Source organism: Ornithodoros turicata, chromosome 3 (assembly GCF_037126465.1).
Source record: "Ornithodoros turicata isolate Travis chromosome 3, ASM3712646v1, whole genome shotgun sequence".
NCBI classification, from domain to species: Eukaryota; Metazoa; Arthropoda; class Arachnida; order Ixodida; family Argasidae; genus Ornithodoros; species Ornithodoros turicata.
Genome location: NC_088203.1, coordinates 9,829,058 through 9,849,510, shown reverse-complemented (window position 1 = coordinate 9,849,510; position 20,453 = coordinate 9,829,058). Strand labels below are relative to the sequence as shown.

The 20,453-nt window shown below is 47.1% G+C and overlaps 1 protein-coding gene across 2 annotated transcripts in view; it reads left to right on the top strand.

The window, feature by feature from the left end:
* The window catches only part of LOC135388024 (uncharacterized), a 108,266-nt gene that overhangs the window by 51,166 nt on the left and 36,647 nt on the right, over positions 1 to 20,453 (top strand). For both annotated transcript variants that reach the window (XM_064617301.1, XM_064617300.1), the window contains exons 59-70: positions 1,460 to 1,686; positions 3,597 to 3,703; positions 6,941 to 7,049; positions 8,520 to 8,615; positions 8,667 to 8,732; positions 9,504 to 9,614; positions 10,714 to 10,843; positions 10,900 to 10,938; positions 13,399 to 13,530; positions 13,589 to 13,833; positions 14,066 to 14,169; positions 19,047 to 19,311. In XM_064617301.1, the coding sequence (XP_064473371.1) occupies positions 1,460 to 1,686; positions 3,597 to 3,703; positions 6,941 to 7,049; positions 8,520 to 8,615; positions 8,667 to 8,732; positions 9,504 to 9,614; positions 10,714 to 10,843; positions 10,900 to 10,938; positions 13,399 to 13,530; positions 13,589 to 13,833; positions 14,066 to 14,169; positions 19,047 to 19,311 (1,631 nt within the window). The remainder of the gene's footprint in view (positions 1 to 1,459; positions 1,687 to 3,596; positions 3,704 to 6,940; positions 7,050 to 8,519; positions 8,616 to 8,666; positions 8,733 to 9,503; positions 9,615 to 10,713; positions 10,844 to 10,899; positions 10,939 to 13,398; positions 13,531 to 13,588; positions 13,834 to 14,065; positions 14,170 to 19,046; positions 19,312 to 20,453) is intronic.

Genomic DNA, 20,453 nt, shown 5'->3' with positions numbered 1-20,453 from the left:
GCCAGTCCTCAACTGGATTCTTGTTCGGCGGATTAAAAAAATCAAATTATTCAGATTTTTTTCATTTAAATATGAATATTGATTAAATCACTGAGTTGATTTTTGTCTTCTAAGACAGATCTTCACCTCATGGCTTCCGTGTGCCACCTCGTAGTAGCGAAATCACTTTTTGAGCACATACAAACAAGGGCGTCTAGACTTCTAACAGTGCGGCTAACAGTTACTAGCTAATGCAAATGGAGATCTATTTGAAAACTATATATTATGAATTACACCGAATAGTAATAGGAAAAAGGAATAACTGGAAAAGTTTTACGCTCGTGGAATGACCACCCGCCATGTGTAACCAAATTGTTTGCCAGTGTGCCAGAGAGCCACTGAAGGGGTCACGTGACGCTGTTTGCGCTAAAAGTTACTGAAGTATAATATATTTCAGGCTGTGGTTCATTTCCAGGCTCAGTCTCATCTTCCCCAGCGTCTCCAGTTTTAATTTACTATTCGAATTCAAACATAACATAAGGGAGGTGATTTAAATATTGATTACTTAAATCGCGATTAAAATCGGTGATTTAAATCTGGCTGATTTAAATCAATCAACCCTGCACATGATAGCATGAAAAACATTTGTCACATTTGAGGTACCAACGGCTGTGCAGCCGGACGGCATCTGGGGACATTTTGTCCGGGGACATTTTCGGGGACGTTTTGTCCGGGGACATTTCGTCCGGGGACGTTTTGTCCGGGGACATTTTGTCCGGATCCCTGGCAACGCATTTGGCAAATTCGAAATATGCCTCAGATAAAAGGCCAAGGAAGTAAAGGCGCAGCCTTCATGTGGGTCTCCATCCTGAGATGTGATCATGCGCGCAGCCAACAGTGACAGAAAATAACCGTTACAAATCGTCTCCCTATATGGTATCTTCCAAAACTGAAGGAGGTCACCAATCTGGTCAATGGCATATCCCAAAAGCAGGTCCGGAATTCACCGAATTCCACAAGCGGTTAGACCATCGACTTGAGAGCCATTTCTTGCATGGAAACCGGCAAGAGGTACAAGTCCCGGTTTGTTTCTGGGTCACCGGAGGGTTGCATTCCACGCATGAGTGGAACATCCAAGAGGATTAACGTGCATCCTGCTATTCCGTACACGCAGAGAGAACACAAATTGTGAGCTCCCTACCCTGACCTGTCATCGGTAGGATGAGGAGAAGGGAAAAGTCAGGGCACTTCGGGGAAAAAAAATCCTCACGAGTCTGAGACCAAGATAATGAAAGTAATTGAAATACTGAGTAGAAAATACTCAAAAAGTATTTAAATTAGCGAGACACAAAACACTGGAAAACGTATTTAAATTACTGTATTTCAAATACAATACTCAAGATACGTACATGTCTGGCTGATAGCCACAGCCCTTCATTGGTTCCTTGGTTTGTAGCCTCGTTGGTTTCTTCGTTTGCAGCCTCACTCATGGACGACGCGCGGCAACTTGCCAAGGAGGGCACGACGACCTTAGTTATGATGATGTCTGCCGACAGTCTGGCGGCGAAGTGGAAGGCAGGACGACGGGTTTACAGCTTCGTTCAGGAAATAATCTCGTTCATGATTGAAAACGGATTTAACGGCGTCGCTTTCGGCTTCACTCAAACCTCGCAGGCGGATTTTGCTGCCCAGGCGGCAATCCTGCTGGTAAGTGGCGTCGATGGGAAACGGTCTCATGGCCAGGGAGGTCCTAGGGAGGTCCCAGGGAGGTCCAGGGAGGTCCCATGGCCATGGGCATGGCCAGGGAGGTCCTAAACCTACTCTCGTTTCACGACAGTCAAAGTAAAAGCTTTGCTCGAACAGTGCGATCAACTGCGCTGTGATGCAACGGGGTGTAGGACAAAATGTCCCCTGACGAAATGTCCCCTGACGAAATGTCCCCTGACGAAACGTCCCCGGACAAAATGTCCACCGAAAAATCCCCGGACAAAATGTCCCCAGCTGCCGTCACTCAGCCGTCTGCCAGTCCTCAACTGCGTTCTTGTTCGGCGGCATAATGCCCCGTGGAGACACTGTGTCCTGGGCCAACTTCTCGGATCACTGCAACTACGACCCAATTAAGAGCTACGCCCAATTAACTGACGGGCAGCGTGCCGCAGAGTGGGACAATTATGGAAGTAGGAGCAATTGCTTAAATCAATTGCAATTATAAATGTATAAACAGTATAAATAAGTGTTATTTAAAGGGCGTATCTAATAAGCGCAAAAATATGCGTTTTGGTGTATAAGTATATAGAGGTGAGCGTGGGTACCGAAATCCTTACCCGCACCCACCCGCGACCCGCACATGTGCACCCGCGTCCGCAACACGCATTTACCCGCAAGTATTTTAAAAAGTAACGTGAGCACCATATTCGACATGCAATATTCATGCAATGCAACGTCGTGCAATGCATAGCTTGCATCGCAAACAGAGTTCTGAAAAATAGCTACCAACTATTTACTTTTCGAAATTTTTCACTTTACAGAGTACTGGCATTAATGGCGTGCGGGTAATGCGGGTATACCCACAAGACCCTCCGACGGGGCCCAACCGCACGTAGAGCAGTACGTTGTAAATAAGAAGTCAAAGTGCTCTGACGGCCTAGATGCGCAACCTCCACATAATCAGGGTTGTAAAAAATCGTGATTAAAACAATCAAATTATTCAGATTTTTTCGTTTAAATATGATTGATTAAATCACTGAGTTGATTTTTGTCTTCTAAGACAGATCTTCACCTCATGGCTTCCGTGTGCCACCTCGTAGTAGCGAAATCACTTTTTGAGCACATACCAAGAAGGGCGTCTAGACTTCTAACAGTGCGGCTAACAGTTACTAGCTAATGCAAATGGAGATCTATTTGAAAACAATATATTATGAATTACACCGAATAGTAATAGGAAAAAAAATAACTGGAAAAGTCTACGCTCGTGGAATGACCACCAGCCATGTGTAACCAAATGTTTGCCAGTGTGCCGGAGAGCCACTGAAGGGGTCACTATATTTCCAGGCTCAGTCTCATCTTCCCCAGCGTCTCCAGTTTTATGTTACTATTCGAATTCAAACATAACATAAGGGAGGTGATTTAAATCTTGATTAATATTCATGACTTAAATCGCGATTAAAATCGGTGACTTAAATTTGTCTGATTTAAATCAATCAACCCTGCACATGATAGTATGAAAAACATTTGTCACATTTGAGTTACCAACGGCTGTGCAACCGGACGGCATCTGGGGACATTTTCGGGGACGTTTTGTCCGGGGACCATTTCGTCCGGGGACGTTTTGTCCGGGGACATTTTGTCCGGATCCCCTAAGGAAGATGGAAGGAAGATGGAATTAGGTTTGTTTATTGTACGTCCGCCAAATGCTTTGCTTAGCATAATTAGAAAGCAACAGCTTGTTGATTAGATGTCCTCTTGTCGCACCAAAATCGCGTGCTCAAGCAAGGCTCTTTGACTATACTTTGACATCGATAGCGTGAGATATGGTATCATCGGCGATCTCTCGTACATATTAGAGTGTTGCTGTAGACGTCATACGGTGTGGATTGAATGGTACATTGTTCCGGCAGCGGATGAGGTACGCGATGCAGTTGGCGAACCGCACGGAATTCGAGATCTTCATCGCTGTTCCATTCAGCATCCGATGGCTCATTTGGTCGCGAGGAGCAGTTTTCAGGTAAGTCGCATGTCCCCTCCCCCACCCCCCAAAAAACAACCTTTTGCGGATCATTATCAGCGACATATTAATTATTACTAATATTATTTATTTATTTATTTATTATTATTGTTCCTGAGTGCGCGTCCTCTACTCAATGTTAAATTCACGGCAAAAAACGATATATGTCGACCAAGGACTGTGTTTACGTAACGTGTGCGCAAGCTCTCCAACCATTGTGTCCTTCAATTATAATTAAAAGCTAGACCTCCTAGAATAATGGGGTTTTTGTCATCTCCTGTTGTGAACGTGATGTAACATAAGTTTAATTGTGCAATTGTAATTTTTTGTGAACTGAACCCGGAAATTCACCAAGTAAAGGTCACTTTTTTTTTTTCACCCCACCTATGTGAAAGGCGTGCCGAACTTCATCAAAATTTCAGAAAAATTGACAGGAATATTGAGAAGCTATCCCAGCGGAAAAAAAAATAGCCGAACGTCATGCTCTACGGAGCTCCCAGAGGATAGCGCGCGACCAATTTTTCAGCGCAATCGTTGTCAGTCCGAAGAAAACGAGGTTGGAGGAGGAGGAGGAGGAGTGTCGTTGGGAGGAACCCGAGAGGTCTGCCTGCCTGATTAGGCGGCATGTTTCTCGGGAAGGGAAAGGTGGTGGAGAGGAGGAGAGGAAAGGGTGAAGTGGAAGACCGAGCGCAATCCGCTCGGGGGGAGGATAGCTGCGTCCATGGGCCGACTTCAGGGGAACTGTGCCGGCATACGCCTATTACACATCTGAGGGAAACCCAGGAAAAACCCCAGACGGCACAGCCGGCCCGCGGATTTGAACCGCGGACCTCCCAGTCTCCAAGCGCACGCGTTACCGCTGCGCCACCGGAGCTGGTACGAGGTTGGAAACCCAGTCCACTCCGGCATCGTGGAAAGAGATAACACAGGCATGGCCTATCGCGTCCGACTTCGGTTGGGATCATACCTACCCTCTCCCAATTTCAGGAACGGACAGCAGTTGCGCTCAAAAGGTCCTCGCGCGTTGTGTTCGGGTGCTCTGGAGAGCATGATGTCCGGCCAACTTTTTCGATGGGATAGCTCGCCACTGTCGATTATCATGAATTCTAGTTAATTCGGCACGCTCTTCATCATGCTGGGGTGTAAACGTGACTTTGACTTCGCTCGAGAGTTCAGTGGGCGAAACTTTACATAATTAAGCTTACGTAAGCGTTCCGCCTTTTTGGTTTTAATTAAAAAAACGCCGAAAAACATACGGCGGGCCAATTTTCTCTCATTCGGATTTAATCGGAAAACACCGAATACAGAGGGACATTCCAGAAACGATGACAGAGATAAATTGCTGCACGTGCCCAGGCAATTCAGGTCAGAAAACCCCAAAGTAAAATACGATGGTCGTGAAAAATGTCAGTTTTACTTTTCCGTTAGCTGTAAAACGTCATCCCTGCGAACGACGCCATGTTGAATGAGAGTCGTGTTGAAATGACATTGTAATTTCTATTTGCCGATAACTGTCGGGTAAACCACGTACACGCCAGGAAAAAAAAGACACCGAAAAACGCCGATTTCGTGAAAATCGATAAACACCGATAAACATACGCCGAATCCGCCCAAAAATAAAAACGGAAAACGTGGAACCCTAGTTATACCATGTTCACATCGGAAGGTGGCAAAAATCTAGTGAGTACAAATCCCGTTAACTGCATGGCTCTAGGTGGCGTAGTTTTTTTATTATAATTCTATGACACGTTTTCTGAGCACCCTGTAGATATAAGAATCGGATCCACTCAACCGATCTTGTCTTGTGGGGCTGAGTGGGTCACTTCGAAACGGTATATAGTTGCCTTCGTTCCATATGTATACGGCTTATTCGCATGACGTCATCCGTAGGAGACCGCCACTGTCGCTCTAGCAGGCGGACATGCTGCCCATAGCTGGGCGTTTCGGGCCTTCGAAACTCACGATTACAATCATGTGATAAGGCGTGAGTTCGTGCCATGCCACGAACACACGTGAAGGTCGAGATGGCGTATCGGTGAGCTCGATCATGCCGCATATTAGGATACTACGCACCGGGTAACATCACACTTGTGATGTTATCTGGTGAGCGTGCTAACATGTTGGCCTGATCGAGCTACCCGATACGCCATGTCGACCATCACGTGAGTGGGTAGCGGGGCACGAACTCACGCCTTATCAGATGATTGTGACCGTCAGTTTCGAAGGCCCGAAACGCCGAGCTATGGTGCCGCCATCGGCCGCCATATTGAAGATCCTTCCATGCCGTCACCCCTACCGCACTCACCGTATATTTGACGTTACAAAGTTATTATGCTGTCTGGTTTTTAGCATATCCGAGTAATTTCCACGTTTGCGACGTTAATAGTCGTTCAAAAAGCATACGGCAGCGAACGAATGCGGGAGATATAACTTCGAGGTACAGGTCCCGACATAAGTTTACGGAACACGCGAGCGGTGTATTTTCTCCTCGGTACGACACCCTAGCGGCAAGCTGAAGCTGGCGAAATCAGGCCAGTTCACTGCCTCAGAGGGGTGGACGACTGTGCTCTTAGCGACACACAGCTGTAGTTTCGGTATGACTACTGCTGTATGTGCCCCCAAAGTTAGTTGGATTTTACTGTTGTGCTCGCCAACAACACGTGATTCACCGATTGTTGAGACAGGGAGCTCGCCGCTATCATCGTGATAACAAGGATGAATCATAGTGGCAACACTTTACGGTATATTGCTTTTATTCGAAAGCCATGATATGTAGACAAGAGAAAGAAAGGTATCTGGTAAACAGTTGCTTTATTATGGACGACGCCTGACGAGCTGATAAACAATTGAAGCTGACATTGATAATTGATTGATTGATAAACAACTGACGTGAGTCACGAGTTGTTGACGAGCACAGCAGTTAAGTCCAACTCACTTCGCGGGCACATGCAACAGTAATCATACCGAAACTACAGCTGTGTGTCGCTAAGAGCGCAGTCGTCCACACCTCTGAGGCAGTGAACTGGCCTTATTTCGCCAGCTTCCGCTTGCCGCTAGGGTGTCGTACCGAGGAGTCGTGCCGAGGGTGTCGCTCGCGTGTTCCGTAAACTTTTGTCGGGACCTGTACCTACAGTATGGCGGCGAGGTGACGTTAGAGAATAAACCCTACATATAGTCGAGGACAGGTGGAACGGAAGGAAGCTGAAGTGGTAAGCACGATGATCTGGATTTGCGCAGCTACGTGGACGCTATTATCTTCACTACCCACAACGACACCGTAGACAAACCCTGTACGGTAAAGTTCGCAGCAAGCTACGAAATGGACAACTTCATCCTCTCCAGTGTGGTAAGCGAAGAGAGTATCCGGACGAATCGTGAAAAGCCATTCGTTGTCGCGGCCAATAATGTGACCCAGTCGGCATTCTTATACCACGTGACAGCTATAGGCTTCGAAAATCCGCAATCTCTTAGGCACTCACATGGACGTTAGGTTCGATTCGAAGCATAACAGTAGATGAAAGCATGTATTCAGCAGGTTGAGGTGCTGGCTTGTCCCCGCATGCACAGCGCCGTGCCAGAGGAAGCAGAGGACATTGGAAGAGTTTTCTGGCTGCATGCTTTTCCGTAGATACATCTTGATTGTTCACTAATAAATTGTGTCATGGCGATGAAAAAAATTGATACGCTGCACATCATCCATCCGTTTCATCGTGGTGCACATGTCCCGTGTACCTGTCGTGGCAGCGGCATGGGAGCGTTCAGGTCCCTCATCAGTATGCCGCCACGACGGTATGCAGGTTTCACTCTGTAATGGCACACCGGCAATGACAGTGGTGTGTGATGCTGAGTTGTAAATCTCGCTATATTACTCGACGGTGTGACTCCGTGGCATCAGCACCAGAGATGACCGGATATAACCATAGATTGAGAAGGTACCATTTAAAAAGAACTCGTTACGAGTTAAGCTACCATGTGGAAAATGTAACTTAGTTAATAACGAACTTCTTCAGCCTGACATGTAACTCGCAGTTACGGAGTCCCTTAAAAAAGAGAGAGTTACTTCCTAGTTACTTTTGACACAAAATAGCACTACACAGATGCAGCGTGCGTGAGCGGTTGGGTTATACCTTGAGTTGCCACACTCTCAGAAAAAAGGGTGGAGCAGTTAAACCGCTTAGGAGGTAATAGTTGTCGCATATGTTGCGCCGAAAAGGTTGCAAAGTTCTACCTGCTACCTACGAATGATATGGTTACCGCTTCTGATTCTGCGAGCGAGGGGGGCGTACGCCTTTTTGTAGCAATTTGGATATACGATAATTGCTTTTACCACCCTTTTACACCCTTTACCAGACGGTATGTTCACCTAGGTGGTAACTATTGAAGGTCGTTTTCGTTTATGTCCAACAATTCGAGCGCTTTGCATCTTATTCCTTTTTTTTTACTTTGCATTAAATATGGCCCCCCCCCCCCCCAGTGGGTGCACAACGGCTCAGCTTCATTTCAATGGAAGCGGTTCTTACTTCCTTCCTGAGTAGAATACTGTCATTGATTGAATATCACGTTCTGTGGTATAAAATTCGATGAAACAGCAACCGGAGAGAAAGCAAGAAAATAAGTGGACTGATGGAAAAGCGAATTGAAAGTAACTCGGAACTTACCTGAAAAAGAAACGAGTTGCTCTGAAAATTACCACGGCGCAAGAGTACCGAGTTAAGTTACAAGTTACGAAAAAAAACGGATCTATAGTTACAGTAACGAGTTACCTCGAACTCGGGATATAACCGGCGTTTCTCACGGACAATGGATTATATTCCAGACAGAGGCGGCACTCCTTATGGAGAATCTATCAAAAACCAATAGGAGCCTTCCTCTTATGTGCTTCACGATTAGCTTGGCTGCGCTGAAGTTCACGGTAAGTTCCAACCGCTCCCCTCTTCCCGAATAAGCTTGTAAGTCTCCGCAGGGCACCGCATCTGATGCTTACGTGGGCGACAGGTGTGATGGGATGACGCATGTCCCATACGAACAAGTCAGTGTATTCGTTTCTCTCATTGCGTGGAATTAGTACAATCCGGCATGGAACGAACATTGTATAGCGCATTTCTTTTTCTTTTTTTTTTTTTTTGCTTAGACGGCACCTGGGCACGGTCAGGGACAAGATCGAACTTCTATGCATGGCTCTTGTTCATACCAACTATCCGGGGCACGTGCGATATGCAATATCGCGGTTAACGAAGAGCGCATTCCATTGGCAGAACCGGGATAGGCGTTGAATGTTTCATTGGAGGAGCAGGGGCAAAACGTTTGCTCCAAAGAGCAACGAGTTTTTGACACACGTGGCCAAAGCAAACACGGGAAAACACGGGATCATGCGCTTCGCACCTTCTACGAGTATTAGCATTCCATTGACGAAGCAAAACCTGTTTTACCCCGCCGGAAGCACGCACTCAAACCCTATACCCAGCCAGGGGCAAGATCTGCTCTCCCAATGGAATACGCTAGAAGACTGCTATCTGTTCCGACCAGACGTCACCCGTCACTACAGAAAAAGTTGTGGCATCCTGAACACACGTACCTGCAGCCTTTTAGTTGTGCTCTCTAGTGCCAGAACATGAAACGCTTTCGCTCATGGAGTTAACTGGGAGCTCAGCACAATACGAAGCACCATGTTGTGGTGGTTTGTATCCATGCTACGTTTCGCATTGTGTCTCAGGAAAGTGGCATGAGTGATGGATGAACGCTTCGAAGGACAGGACACAAAACAAAATCAATTCATACAGAAATGGTCTTCCATGAACAGACTTGTCCGATGGGTCTCAGGGAATACACAGCCAGCGATGCTGTGGCTGCGTACATGGTCGGACATCTGCACATGTTCACCTACGAGAACGAACATACGGTCGCCATGAAGGTGAGTGCGCGTGCTAGTGCAAACTCGAAACTTTGTAAAAGCACCAGAGTGAAACATCCTGTCGACCAAGATCAGGTAATGTGTCGCGGAATATTAAGGTGGAACAGCGATATATACACGCACATTTATTGTAGTTGTCAGGTGTCACAAGGGACACCTTGTTGCGCCGTGGTGGTGGCCGCTGTCGTTCAGCATACATGTCCCCGCGAATTGTCAAAACGACGAGTGGAAGTTGTTACCCAGGCGTGGCATTGCAAGCACATTACATGGGTGACGTCTTCATCCCACATTTATTTTCCTTGCTTCCTACGAATAAGTCCTTATATACTGTGACCCCCTTTTTAGTATGACCCCCGATAGTGTGACATGATCGCTTTATGACTGTTTTTTCTTCGGAGCCATTCTGCCGCCATGCAAATCCTCCTGTCAGTATGGCAATCCGCTTTTCCGACTATGGCCGACATTTCTGTTGTAAGTAGGGTACAACAAGGGTATTATCTTCTCATTATGACCGAGTCACGTGAACCGCAGAGTAGACCCAGGGGGAGGCCAGCGCCAGGGAATGCTAAAGCACAGCGCCAAGGTTAGGGATGACTCCTGATGTTGTTGGACCTGTTGCGGACCGCCAAGGCACTGTAGTACGTAAAAAGGCAGTGACCATGAGATCCGGTCTCTCTGCATATGTTGCTGCTATCGTACACGTAATAATGGCTGGAAAGATGCGATCTCTGTGACGAGCGGAGAGGTGAGTCTCTCATTAGTATATGACAATTCCGTCTATGACCAGAATGTGCGGGAAACTGTGTGGTCATATTAACCAGGGTTCACTGTATGCTCCTTTCTGAGGACTAATCCCGTGCTGAACGAAAGAACCAATCACAGGGACAATACACCATGGCAAAGTGCCAGCCGTGGCAAAGTGGCAAGTCGGTGTATGACTCGCGGCACGCCGAAGCTGACATTGATGGCGAAGACAAAGCTCGGCCAGCAAATAGTACTCTCCAATAGTTATGCCCCAAGTTATTGTACATATAGCCGTCAATGTGAGGCAGAGATTCTGAAGGTTAAAGCGACGAAATATATTATATTTCTTCCGCAGACGATTGGAATGACCGGCATCCTGCCAAAAGTCTGCGTTGCTACGTATAGCACAGAGCTCGAAGACGTTAGCGGAAATTGCATCGCACGGCCTCCGGCGTCGCGGCTGCGAGCCATAAAGTACAGCCTATGTAAGACAACCTTTACCCATAGCTTGCCTGCTCCATTAACATCTTCTCTCTTCCAGCAATACCTGAGCATACAAGCACCAGATATCACATAAAGAGTAAGTGATATCCTAGTAATAGTTTGGCAGTGACGTAGCCGGGGGGGGGGGGGGTCCTCAAACTTGTGTACCTTTCATAGTGTATTTAGGAAGGGGGAAATGGATTAAAATCCTCAGCCCCGTATAAGATGGCTGCGCCACTGTAGTGGGGGCACACATCATCACCGGGAAACAATATGCTGGAAGATTTGTATCAGGGTTGCGGGATGGGTTCTCCCATTCAGTTCCCATTCCATTCCGAGGAATGGAGATTTGTGGTAATTCCATTCCTTTCAATTCCTCAGAATGAAAGGTATCAATTCCCACTCCTGGAATGGCTTGGCAACCCAATTCCATTCCGTTAATTCCCTCAAAAAGGACCGGTAACCGTACTGGCAAGTCCAGCAGTGCTACAGGAGGTTGGCATTACCAAGCACGGAAAAAGCACAAAGGCAAGGTTATTTCGCTCTTGACCGTGTGCAGGTGCGGTGCAAGGGGCGCGAGGGCAGAAATCAGCAAGTTGAAACCAAAACTGGCTACAGAGCACCCAGACCATTCCATTCTTAGGACAGTTTCCGCCACTCCATTCAAATTCCATTCCGGGCTCTGCTAAATCTGGAATCATTCCAACTCCGGAGGGGCAACTCCGCAACCCGGATTTGTATTAGTGCTTTGGTGACGAATGCTACGTTCACACTACATCATCGAGAGCCGCAAACGCGGTTAACTCATTCACCGCTTTACGGCTTTGGCGACCTTCTCGGTCACACTGTGCTCCGGACGCCGGGAACCCCGGCACTACCGTCCTCCTTCCTTCCTTATTATGGGTTTAGAGTGGTCAGCCAGACGGTATGGCTTGCTACTCCGTCCTCCAATTCAAAAACTGATCCGTATTTACGTTTCTGCTCCTCTTGCGTTTGCTATCGTACAACATTTAGTGCTACCTGAAGGCTGATTCCTGATTCACATTACAGCGCTTACGGCAGCCTACGGTGTCTTACGTGTACTCTCATTCCATCCTGAAGGATGTTCCGTTACAATGATTCGCTGTCAGCGGACGTTAGAGTACGTTTAGAGCCTGCCTACGAGTCCCCCCGTGTTTGTTGTCCACGCAGCTGCTCTCCCAACATTCTCGCTCGTGGAGCTTACCGATTGGTCAAGACTCGCGTCTTTCCCGGCCAAAGTAGAAGCAATCTCTACTCTCGCGCTGCGGCTTTCGGCATGTAGCAGCACTAGCTGCACCAACATCGCCTTTGGCCACATGACCCTGTTTGTGCCCTGCCACCTCGCGCTCGCGAGACCCAACCACTCAACCCAACCACTCAACCAATCGGCATTCACATCTCATCACTGGAACCCACCCGCATCGCAGCGCTCTTGTTCCCGCCATCCCGCTGCTGCTGCATCAACAGCCACAATCGCAAGCCGTATCTCCAATCGTCCACCATCCACGAGTCGTCCTCATTCTCCTCTTCATGGTATCGACGCGGGCCTCAACCGCATGCACCGCTCCGCGTCTGAGGGGAGGAGTGATGTAGCAGCCCGTGGAAGACGACGACGACGCGCCTCTGCTGCCACGCGCTACGGCGCTGGCACGGCAGTTCTACCGGCACCGTCCTAGTGTGAGGCCACGTCCATCTGCCCGCTGGGACATTCCATCACCGCCGGTCTGGACTCATGTAGGGGAACACCACCTCCTCTACAGGCACCTTCGCGGTGTTCGCGGGATTTGAAGGATTGTTGTGTGAACGTGACAGGTTCACCGGCATTTCGCGACTTTCGCGGGTTCACTGATTTAGTGTGAACGTAACACAACGACGAATGCGTCCATGAGTTGAAGTGCAAGAGGGACCTTGAGTACCACGGGACCTTCCCAAGCAGCACAATGCACTGAAAGGCAGTGCAGTAGGGGTGGACGGGTAGGTGGAAGGCCTTGAACAGACTCGTGAAGCTAAAGAACATTGATAAGACACATGCCGTCCACCCCTATTGCACTCTACTTTCAGTACATTGTGCTGCTTGGGTTTACGTGCAAGCTGTGTGGATGACGCGAGAGTGCGCCAGGAGAAGCACGAGCGCGATCATGTGGTCTATGACACGTACTCTAGGATAGACGTGATGTCATTGCTTGGGGAAGTCACTGATGCGATGAGTACGACATCCCAACGAGGCATGAGTGAATCTGTGGGATAAGGCCATTGCCCCCGCGATGTGCTGACTATGGAAGGGCACATACTGAGCAATATTTTCCTATGCCGGCCGGAGGACCTATAGGCTTGTACATTAGGCGATGAAAGATTAAATGCCTTCCATGCCTGTAGCTTAGGGACCAACCAGAACATTTTCGTTTTATTTCGCTTTCTTAATCTTACCCCAACCGAAGCACTGGCTAGCTTTTGCACTTTCTCAAAGAGGCGCGTAACATTTTGCAAATTATGTTCATAGAGTGTGTTCGTAAGGTTACTGAACCATTCCTTCCAGACCCATTAATATGCACTGTTGGAAAATCGCCTAAAATACCCAGACCCATTCCGGCAGACTACTGCGACATCTTAATCTACACAGAAGTGATGTTCGATCCGAAAAATTATGTCGTCAGACCCACGCACAACAGTAAGTGCCTCGCATTATGCATTGATCGTTTTTCTTACTGACCTCGCCTTTGATGCAGTGACTCCGTTTAACGACTTCTTTGACTTCTATGACGCATCTTACTACGACTTCAATCGCCCCAGGATCGCGATTGCCCTTGACCCGAAGAGCCTGGAAGCTCGAGAGTATCAGAGCAAGCAAGGCTTGGAAGACCTCGCCAATGTCTTTTCTTCGTGGCTTGCCTTGAGCAAAACGGATGGTTTGGCCATTATTAATGATGTGGTGTCAGAGCACTCTCTCCAACGTCATACTACCTTTATGGAGGTACGCCTGATCTGTTTGGCAGAGCATGTTGGTTAGTCTCGTATCTTCAGGAAACTTTATGGAAAGTTTATATGCCATCGCGAAACGTATACATACCTCACATTGTGTTCCCGACTGTCATTTTCTTCTTTTTTTTTCCTACGGCATTTTTGCAACGGTTTCTTTTGTTACTCGCGTACTTGGTTTGATGAAAGACACTGGGTGAATCTTCCTTATGTTTTCCTTTCCGTAGAAAATGCGGTCGGTCTCCTTTAAGAAACGTAAACACATGATACTTCTGTACGGCGCATCAATCATTGAAGGCTACACAAACTGGGCCAAGACCGACATCGCAACGTAAGCTTTATTTATTTATTTATTTTTTTCCTATACGTGTAGATTCCCTCCGTAGGGGATGTTCAGTCAGGCAACGAGCCATGACATTACGCTCGATCGACTACAAAGTGGTCGATATGATCCCACTGTTCTTTCCTGTTCCATACTGGATTGTTCACTTATTGCTTGCTCGAACTTGCCGACGCTGTAGGTGGACATTTAGAGCAGCAATGGAGTGACGTGGGCCGTATTCTTAAACAGCCCTCGGCTGTGCACCCGACTCTAGATGCTCCTCTGGACCGGTTCGCGCTTTACAAATCAACCTGTCCGAAATCCTTTTTGCTTTCCTCGAATATACTGCACGGTAGCCCCCGCCGGTATGTCGTCGAACTCGAAATGCTCAAATGTAGAGACGCATCATTCCTACTCTAACTAGAAGTGAGGCGAGGTATCGAGTCTAGGGTATTTTAAGAATACTGCGCCTTTGTTTGAGGCCACTTCATTCACCAAGGATCCGCCATGCACGATGACGAAATATCTTTTTGCGGTATCACTGTGCAATGAAATTTACGAGCACTCCCTGAGAAGTCAGTGTATTGGGTTGAGCAGCGCGACTAGCGCGATCCCGTGAGCGGACTCCTGGCGTGGCATAATCAGGTGGGTCAAAGTCGCCATCTTGCCATGTATTTCGGCCCATTCCCTGCGTAAAACAACGGGGATCGCCATCTTGTGGGACAGTTGTTGCCAGCATTGCAAAATCCGCCACCTAGATTTGTACTGAAGTAGAAATTATCTGGAAACAATGTGCACCGAGCATGCTATTTCTCAAAATAGCCACTTCAATCCGTATCCAATCCAGCCTGAGTTATGGCTGCCGTCGCTTCTGGGTGTGTGGATGTGTTCACGGTATTTCCAATCACTGCGGATGTACGATCATGTGCGTTCTGTGCAGTTGTGTCTGTGGACTGTGATGTTCGTTAAATATTGTGATGCTCGCCAGCCAGCTGAGGCTGCTTTGGATGATGTAGAAGGTGCCCAGCGTAACTCGACGACGCATCTCTCTACGACGACATTGTGCGAAGAAGTGACTATATTTGTACATTCATGCCCGTCGTCCTGCGTATGTTGGCTAAAACACTTCTCTGGTGGTGCGCAGATTATGTTTTGTGAATGCCAATGAACGACAGCGCTTGAAATAGGCAGCTTCGTTTTCGCAAGTGAATAATGTTTTCTGTCACAAGTGCTTTGTGAAACAGTTTTCTTCTGCAACGAACCTCAAAGGGTTGTTGCGAAGGTTTGCCAATGGAAATTGTTTCAAACGCTATTCGTAACAACAAATATTTTTGCGGCTGAGTTGTGGAATGATAACAGACAGTGTATGATAATGGTAGACTGGATTTATTCGCAAATATATATTTGGTAATCGGTTATATTTGATATGGCAAGTTGCATAACCACTTCGAATCCCACGCAGGTACTCCATGAATCAATTTTAACCACCATGTAACTTTTCTCTTAAAAGTCTGGTTTGGAAGTGGAAGCTTTCATGCACCTCTTTTTGCAACCGTATCATTCACGTCATCCCCTTCCACATTCAAAGAAAGGGGCTTAAGGACGGTGTGTGTTTAGCTGTATCGTAAAAGACCATTCCTACCGTCCAATCTGATGACATTCATATTCACACGTAGCATATACCTTTCAGTTCTCCACATATGCAAGCATATTGACGTAACATGAAAAAAGATTGATTGGTGATTCACATGAATTAACAGAAAGCATGATTGACTAGATATGATATGAAACACGGTTAAAACTTGGCCTGGTTGGTGATCACGGGAAGAAAGTTGGAGAATGCCATATTCATACAGTTTACTCTATACCACGAAAGTGTGATAAGGTATATATCGGGGAATCATCAAGGTGCATAAACATAGCGAGTGTTTTGGCTGGTTGATAAAGCACTGGGGTTTTTTCAATTGTTTTTACTTGAAAGGTGCATGAACACGCGTTTAAAAGAACATTCAACTAATACCTCTAATAGATACGGTGCATTGGGGGACCACTTATTGACATGTGGATGTGACAATGAAAAAATGGCTAGGAAGCAAGAGAGCTGGTGAAGATGATGCATAATGTAAAAACCCCGAGACTAGAGAACACGAAGGGACAGACACAAACGTGACTTCGTGTTTGACTTGTGTTCGTTTGACTTGACTTCGTGTTTGACGTGAGTGACTTGTGTGAAAAGACATCGTGTTTTTGTCTGTCCCTTCGTGTTCCCTAGTCTCGGGGTTTTTACATTATGTGTGGGATGTCAGGCAGAATTTCAAAAAACAAAAATTTTGTTCAGGTGTAAAAAACGAAGTAGCCTTCTCTTTCGAGAGGCACATGAGATAAAAAAAAGCAGGTAGTAACTGCGTCAGTAACCCCTGTATTTATCTTTGTGAAGTAAACAGGAAGTCCAACATGAGTGGGAATAGAGGGGGAGAGGAGGTCTCATGTATTTAAGGCATGTTTCACAAAATAAAAGTTCTTTGGTTGGCAGTTCAGTGTGGCGTCTTCATCTTTTCTGTGTTCCGTTCTCGTCTTTTCCTGCACAGGGGGTTTTATCTTTTTTAACTATATGAGACGTAAGATGTGAAACAGTGATTACGTTCACAAAGCATGTGCACAAATTAAGTTTACTTTGTTGTAAATCACTGATTACAGATTTCTTAACAAAATTTGTTTGCTTCGCTTTCACATGAGTTGAGGCATTCATACAATTAAGAAATCTGTGCAGCTGTAAAAGATAAGTAAATGGTTTGTATTACACGTTACTAATATCTGCGAAATTCATATTCACCCACCCATATGTTGCTTTTTCCACAAAAACAATTCCTACTTGATAGAAGTGAAATGCACACCGTCATTGCGTACACAAAATGTGTGCACACATATTGGCATTACTGTGCTGGACGTAACTACTTATTGTCTTGAAGTAAAATTTGTTTATGTATGGACATGTACAACATGTACAACATATCTGGCATGAGCTCTGTCATGTACCATGATCGTTACCTGTGTCTGACTGACACGTCGTTCCGAGGAACTTTGACATCACGCGCACTGTGCCTTCAGTAAAATATCTCACTTGTGCACTTCCAAAGCATTGCCTCTATACGACAATCTAAAATGCACAGATGACAAGTGGTTGCGAAGCAACATATGCGCTTTGCCTGTATGTATGCTGATCACAGTGAAGAAGATTTTCTCCAATAAGGAGGGATAAGCTATATTGGGACTGCTTTCCATAAGCAGAAGTATGCTGTTCCCACTGTGGTCAACCATCATACCAATATACACTTAGTGTAGGCTACTCGTTTTGGTGCAGGAAGAGGGTGAGAGCTTGTCACTGCTGTATCTTAGAACTGAGCTGCTTGAGTAATCACGGTAGAGGAAAAGAGGAAGCATATCAGGTCATTGATATGTAACATTTTGGTAGATATCTTGTTTTTCTTTTTTTGCTATGCCTTCTCCTCTGGTCCATGGAGGCTTCACATCAGGATTATGCCATCGAGGTGTGGTCACATTTCGTGATCTTTGGACGTCCGCATTTATCAACCTTAGCAGTATTGTTATGCGGTGTGTTGAACGTTCCATCCTCCCCCTCCTTTACAAACATATCAAAAAAATTTCAGACACACTTTGGCTCAACATATAGTTCCAGATGTGCCTGTATATGATAGATATGTAGCACGCGAAAACCCGCAACCACGAAACCGAAACTATCATTCTAGCTTGTGCATGCGTTACAATGCGAGCGTTACAACAATCGCTAAGAATGTCGAAGGCAACATGGGTTAGTTATTACAAACTTTTACATGTTTACTGCATCATTTTTCAAGAAATTCGTTTGTTTAAGCAAATATGACAAAGAGACAACAGCAGCGTTTTTTGCCGCCGTAACTGGCGAACTTCGGGTTTCCGGGTCTGGCAACTGCGTTCCACAAGATGGCAGCCTCCGCTGTTTGACGCTGATTTTACGGCAGCTTGACCCACCTGGGCATAATGGGGTCCGCGCGGCATAGCACCAGCGTGGGGGAGTGGCCGCGAAGATCCATTTCTGACTGAACATTTGTCTTTATAAACACCCCACGGCGCTAGTTGCGAAGGACACATCAGAGTGACATCAGCACCCTAAGAGCTGAGGGGTTTCTTACGGTGGTTCAGTTACGGCTCGCGCATAAAAGATCTTGCCCCACTCGCGCTACAGGTCGTGTAGGATCATCCACCGTGTGCAAGGGCAATACGCCGCAACGGACCTTTTTCACAACGGCTTATGTGCATGACCTTGAGGCGCCGGAGAGTGTTATTTTCGTCTTCATTATAGATAGCGCAGTATAGAGACGCCAGAAGTGGGGTCCAGAGGGATGCCGCACGAATGGCGCGAGCTCGTCGGACCCACTCCGCACCGGTTTTGGTCCTTTGTGCTACGCACGTGGATTTGTTATGACGCGCTCCGAGCGTGGCTCGCTGGACAGCCGCTAGGGTACGACGCGTATGTGAAAAAGTTTCATTAAAAGCGGAAAGTTTATGTAGGGGGCGCTTCTTTAAACTGCGTCCAGGTTGGGACAAAAGCTTACGGAACACGCGAGCGGCGTACTTTTTCTTCGGTGAGACACCCTAGCGGCCGCCGGAAGCAGGTGAGTTCACTGTCTCTGAGGGGTAAAAGGGTACGCTGTTAGCGACACACAGCGGTAGCTTCCCTCCGAGGCACACCCAAGCGACACCGAAACTGCCACTGTGTGTCGCTAACAGCGAACCCTTCCACCCGTGCGAAACAGTGAACTCACCCGGTCTGCTACGCTATATCACTTACTGGCGGTAACCCTAATCCCCTCTTCAACTTCACGTAGCTACGTCGACGTGCTGATACTCATGGTCCACCGAAACACTTGGACCGTCACCCCGTGCGTCGTTTGGGTGCCAACCACGTTTCCCAACGGTTCTGAGCCTTCCCAAAAGCTTGTACTCAAGAACAGCGTCCGTGGCCTGGAAGCCGTTGTGCCGACGGTGCCGGCGTTTGCCGTGTCCATCAACCTGGCAGTGCGGGAGTTTAAGACCGAGTTCCATGTCCGTGATGATTCGTGCATCTTCGAAAAATGGGTCAACTTCTCAAAGGTGCGTCGTGTTTCCATTATTGGCTACATTCCTCCTGGATAATTATGGCGCAATAATAGCTAGAAGGGTGTCAGTACAGATGAATAGCATTGTGCCTAAAGACCTGTTCCGACATATAGCGATTTGCTATATGGCGCTAGAAAATATTTTCCTCCTCGCAGTGCTCCTAACCGCTACCAATTAGCACTTTCCGGAGTTGAGCTCGTGTCAACTCTTTCACCGCTAATAATGGCACTATGTATAAGACCACCGAACTTGCGCTAAATTATAGCACTCGCGCCGCATTGCGAGTGTGAACGAACCGTGCGTTAGCAGTGAGCGCTGTTTTCGCGTGCTGTTTTGTAGCGCTATGTTAGTGCGCAGCTATATGTCGGATCACGCCGTTGGTGCAGCAATAATTGTAGCGCAATCGACAAGACACTCGTTCGCAACTCTATAATCGCACGAGTTATCGCACGCAACGTTTGCCCGCGCATGAAGTCTGGAAGAAGTATCACGTGATTATAAGAGCAGAAGGGAATAAGTAGTCTATTTGCGTGCGGGGCTACAAGGCTTGCATGTGTAACCCCACCACCACTATGCCCTCAATGCTCTTTTGGACATCGAAGGGCTTTTTTTGGACATCGTAGGGCTTCGGTCCTCTCTGTGTGAAGCGCGGAGAGGGGAGGCAGGAGCGGATCTAGAGGAGTGGACCGGATTTCGTGCCTGACCTCCTCCTCAATTTCTGTTTCCACATAGCGTATAATGGACCCTAGATCTCCTATCTAGCATGCTGTTCATGGCTGGACCCCCTTCTCAGAAAAAATCTTGAATCCGCCCCAGGGGAGGGGGGCAGACCCCCTCCCCCCACTCATCTACCCTGCTGACACTCACGATGAACGTTTCGGGTGGGTATCGTAAGAATGTCGTGTTTATGCGAATGACCATGAAGATCCTGTAAAAATTTGCATCACAACGTCATCACACGGAATTTGCCTCTACGCGAGAAACCTCATCATGACGTTGGTAGACGGATTGAAACCGAAACAAAGCGGAATGGAAGGGTTGGGTTCAACGAATGAGCACTTGTTCGCTGCCTCCTGTTGAAAGAAAAGTAAGACCGAAGGTCACGTCCCTTTCAGGGACCATCGTATCCCCTCAAG